Genomic DNA, 5,081 nt, shown 5'->3' on the forward strand with positions numbered 1-5,081 from the left:
TCTGCAAAAAGCCTCGGTGAACTTCCGATGTCATCCACCAGGTCATTTATGTCTATTGTGAACAGCAACGGTCCCATGACACTCCCCTGTGGCACACCTGTAATCACTCTTACTTCTACATCTACATCTACATCTATACTCCGCGAGCCACCTTACGGTGTGTGGCGGAGGGTACTTATTGTACCACTATCTGATCCCCCTTTCCCTGTTCCATTCACGAATTGTGCGTGGGAAGAACGACTGCTTGTAAGTCTCCGTATTTGCTCTAATTTCTCGGATCTTTTCGTTGTGATCATTACGCGAGATATATGTGGGCGGTAGTAATATGTTGCCCATCTCTTCCCGGAATGTGCTCTCTCGTAATTTCGATAATAAACCTCTCCGTATTGCGTAACGCCTTTCTTGAAGTGTCCGCCACTGGAGCTTGTTCAGCATCTCCGTAACGCTCTCGCGCTGACTAAATGTCCCCATGACGAATCGCGCTGCTTTTCGCTGGATCATGTCTATCTCTTCTATTAATCCAACCTTCGGAAGACTTCTCTCCACTGAGAATGACATGCTGCGTTCTGTTATCTAGGAACTCCTCAATCCAATCACACAATTGGTCTGATAGTCCGTATGCTCTTACTTTGTTCATTAAACGACTGCGGGGAACTGTATCGAACGCCTTGCGGAAGTCAAGAAAAACGGCATTTACCTGTGAACCTGTGTCTATGGCCCTCTGAGTCTCGTGGACGAATAGCGCGAGCTGGGTTTCACACGACCGTCTTTTTCGAAAGCCATGCTGGTTCCTACAGAGTAGATTTCTAGTCTCCAGGAAAGTCATTATACTCGAACATAATACGTGTTCCAAAATTCTACAACTGATCAACGTCAGAGATATAGGTCTACAGTTCTGCACATCTGTTCGACGTCCCTTCTTGAAAACGCGGATGATCTGTGCCCTTTTCCAATCCTTTGGAACGCTACGCTCTTCTAGAGACCTACGGCACACCGCTGCAAGAAGGGGGGCAAGTTCCTTCGCGTACTCTTTGTAAAATAGAACTGGTATCCCATCAGGTCCAGCGGCCTTTCCCCTTTGAGCGATTTTAATTGTTTCTCTATCCCTCTGTCGTCTATTTCGATATCTACCATTTTGTCAGCTGTGCGACAATCTAGAGAAGGAACTACAGTGCAGTCTTCCTCTGTGAAACAGCTATCCGGCGAACGGTCCGGACACTTGGATGATATCGTCCAGGATACCGAGCAGCATACATAGCACACGCTCGTTGGGCACTTTGATCACAATAGCCATACATCTACACGATATCGACCTTTTCCACAATTGGGAAACGGTCCTTTTTAACAAGGGTAATGTATCACGAAGCAAATACCGTCCGCACTGGCGGAATGTTACGTGATACCACGTAGTTATACGTTTGTGACTGTTACAGCGCCGTCTATCACAAAGCGAAAAAAGTGGTCCAACTAAAACATTCATATTTCTTTATGTACTACACGAATATGTAATAAAATATGGGGGTTCCTATTTTAAAAAACCGTCCGCAGCTCGTGGTCGTGCGGTAGCGTTCTCGCTTCCCACGCACAGGTTCCCGGGTTCGATTCCCGGCGGGGTCAGGGATTTTCTCTACCTCGTGATGACTGGGTGTTGTGTGCTGTCCGTAGGTTAGTTAGGTTTAAGTAGTTCTAAGTTCTAGGGGACTGATGACCATAGATGTTAAGTCCCATAGTGCTCAGAGCCATTTGCACCATTTTAAAAAACCGCAGTTGATATCCGTTTGACCTATGGCAGCGCCATCTAGTGAGCCAACCATAGTGCCATCTGGTTTCCCCCTTCAAGTTAGACAAGTTTCGTTCTTTGCAGTTTTTTCGTTTGACGCTTATTTCGTGAGATATTTGCCCCGGTCACGATCAATGGACCACCCTGTACATGCAAAATAGGGTTATCTGCTTGTATGATGGAAGAAACTAAACACCGCAACAGATTTGACGCCAAACCTGTCATGACAATTCAGCTTCCATCCATGAAACCCAATATTAATTACTTGTGAAAAAAAAACTAGCAATTTAAATTTAAATACGTCGGTTATTTTGTATTCTAAGCTACTTCAAGTACTTGCGAGTTAATTTTGAAATTACTTTTGGAAGCTAATAAATATTATTTGATATAATTATCACTCTATTTTTTATAAAGAATCCATTTACAGAACGTTGCACAAAACACGTACCGTAAAATGGGGCGACTTTGTGACTGGTGGGGTGACTTTGTGACAAGGGATCGAGTTTTCGTATTTTAAATCTCGCGCCGCGACCGCTCGTCTTAGAGCTGAACCACGCATTTCGTTTGTCAGACATGCCACGCCACGTAGCGGCAGCAGGGTGAAGCTTCTGCACACGCATATTTCCTTCCGACGCCGTTGCTTAGAAACGCTGTTATTTACGTTTTCGTAAAACGAGGGAAACTTTATATTGTGAAAACGTTTATGTTAAGGACGCAACTAAAACAGGTATGTACATTTGTTTGTTAATATGTTGGGCAAATTATTGTAGAATATCGATTAAATCAAGCCATGTTTGTTGAACATATGAGACAATAACTGAAATGCACGCACTTTGTGTGGCGACTTTGTGACACCCCAACTTGTCACAAAGTCACCCCACCATGGTTTTAGGTTATATTTTATCACGTTTTTTTGTCTTTCAAGCACTGAAAAGAAGATGAGGTCTTATAAAAGGAAGTTGGGTGCAAGAGCCTATAGAAATTACTCTCCAGAGACGTTAGATAAAGCCATTAAATTGGTTTTAACAAGGAAAATGACCCTGCGAGCAGCATCTGAAAGGTTAGTGGCAGTTCTTTAATTTTTCATACACTGTCACACAGGAAGTAAACGTTTTATTGGATACTGTAAGGCTAAAATAGACGTTTAGATGACCATCTGTTTGGCGTTTTTAAGCAAATTCTTCTGCTTGAATAGGGAGCAAAATACAGCTATGTACACCAGGAAGTTACCTACATTCCTTTATTTTGTTACAAACTTTACTGTCATAAAACGGGTTTTTACACCAATTTGCAACTTCTGGCATTTGTAAAGGAAGCATTTATGCAAATTTTAAACCTACCTTCGTAAAATTCTGATATTTTTGGCATTTTTTCTATTAAACATCTTTTAAAAGGTATGGTATTTTTTTCTGAATTATACCATACTGGTATATATGTTTTATACGTTCTTTTTCTCTGCTTTTAGGTTCAATATTCATCGAAACACATTGTGGAACAAAACCAAAGAGATAAAACGTTCGACCACCTCAAACTCAGAGACAGTCAAACCTAAAAGACAGCATGGGGGTCAACCTATTTTTACAAAAGAAGAAGAGGATACATTCGTTGCTCATTCCATTGCAATGGCATCTTATGGTTTCCCAATGACATTACTTGATTTGCGCTGTGTCGTCAAATCATATCTAGATCGAACCGGAAGAAAAGTTCCCGTGTTTGGAAATGGAAACTTTCCTGGGAGAGAGTGGGCCATGTCATTTATGAAGCGGCATAAGTATGTTCTCTCCGAACGTGTCGCCAAAAATATCACATATGCAAGAGCTGCGACTGATACTGAAGTGATTGACTCATATTTTGAGCATTTAGAGAAGGAGTTAGAGGGTATTCCGCCAGAAAAAAATTGGAATTACGACGAAACGAACGTCCAGGACGATCCGGGAAGCAAAAAAGTGTTGGTCAGAAGAGGAGCAAAATATCCAGAGCGGATACAAAATTGTTCCAAAGCGTGTACTTCGATTATGGTCTGTGGGAACGCCGCAGGACAGTTGGCTCCACTATACGTAAATTACAAGGCCGAGAACATGTGGTCGACCTGGACCGAAAATGGACCTGAAGGAGCCCGCTACAATCGTACTAAATCTGGATGGTTTGATCACCAAGTGTTTGAGGACTGGTTCATCAATCTTATGCTCCCCATACTGAAACAACAAGATGGCCAAAAAGTTCTTATTGGCGATAATTTGAGTTCGCATATTAACCTAGAGGTTATTCGACTCTGCGAAAAGTATGGGATAAAATTTATCGCACTCCCACCAAATGCGACACATCTACTGCAACCGCTAGATGTTGCCATATTCAGAGTTCTAAAACTGATTTGGCGTGAAATTTTGTCAGATTGGAAGCAATCGACATCTGGTAGCCGGTGCACATCAGTTCCAAAAGATGAACTGCCTGGTCTGTTAAAGAAAATGATGGACAAGCTGCAGGAGAACATCATAAAAAATCTCCAGTCAGGATTTAGGAAGACTGGGATTTTTCCGCTTAACAAAATGGAAGTTCAAAAAATGGTTCAAATGGCTCTGAGCACTATGGGACTCAACATCTATGGTCATCAGTCCCCTAGAACTTAGAACTACTTAAACCTAACTAACCTAAGGACATCACACAACACCCAGCCATCACGAGGCAGAGAAAATCCCTGACCCCGCCGGGAATCGAACCCGGGAACCCGGGCGTGGGAAGCGAGAACGCTACCACACGACCCAAAATGGAAGTCCTCCAAAGACTCCCGAAGGCCGTCTTGGAAGAGAGCCTACAGTCCTTATCAGGAGTGGTTGGTGAGATCTTCATAGAAGAACTGCAGAAGAAGAGAGAAGAGGTTACAGGATGCCGGGCCCCCAAGAGAAGGAGAAGGCTCACTGTCCAGCAGGCAGAAGTATCTCCAGTGCCGAAATCGAAGCCAGTAGGGCGGAACAGCCGAAAGGGAAGAACACAAAAGCCTGCACTTCCTCCAGACCCAGCGGATCCAAGGAAAAGGCTGTACTGGCAGGTGAGATGTCTGAAGAAAGCTCTTCAGATGAAGACAACAGCAGAGAGAGGAACTGGACGGATGAAGATCCCAGTGACCCCGACGTGCTGGATGAATCTTTCAGCTGTTTGGAGGATTCAGAACCTGAAATGTCTCCCACAAAAGTGATTCCAAATGATAAAGACGTCTTGGGAATCGACAGCATGGCTCCTGAAAAAAACGTTTTCAAAGTGGATGATTTTGTAGTGGTGAACTTTGAAGGGAAACTTTTTCCAG

The 5,081-nt window shown here is 43.3% G+C and overlaps 1 protein-coding gene across 1 annotated transcript; it reads left to right on the forward strand.

Annotated features, from left to right (window-relative positions):
• The first annotated feature begins 2,818 nt into the window (after positions 1 to 2,818).
• LOC126260385 (uncharacterized) lies at positions 2,819 to 4,743 on the forward strand. Its single transcript, XM_049957713.1, has 3 exons — positions 2,819 to 2,840; positions 3,246 to 4,344; positions 4,630 to 4,743. The coding sequence occupies exons 2-3, from the start codon at positions 3,403 to 3,405 to the stop codon at positions 4,741 to 4,743; spliced, it is 1,056 nt and encodes a 351-aa protein (XP_049813670.1). The 5' UTR covers positions 2,819 to 2,840; positions 3,246 to 3,402.
• The last annotated feature ends 338 nt before the right edge of the window (positions 4,744 to 5,081 follow it).

Source organism: Schistocerca nitens, chromosome 5 (assembly GCF_023898315.1).
Source record: "Schistocerca nitens isolate TAMUIC-IGC-003100 chromosome 5, iqSchNite1.1, whole genome shotgun sequence".
Classification (NCBI taxonomy): Eukaryota; Metazoa; Arthropoda; class Insecta; order Orthoptera; family Acrididae; genus Schistocerca; species Schistocerca nitens.

Excerpts from the sequence above, each read along its gene's own strand:
- LOC126260385 (XM_049957713.1), top strand. The coding sequence starts at position 3,403 with ATGGCATCTTATGGTTTCCCAATGACATTACTTGATTTGCGCTGTGTC. Across the intron at positions 4,345-4,629 it reads AAATGGAAGTTCAAAAAATG|AAGAACTGCAGAAGAAGAGA; the intron begins GTTCAAATGGCT and ends AGATCTTCATAG.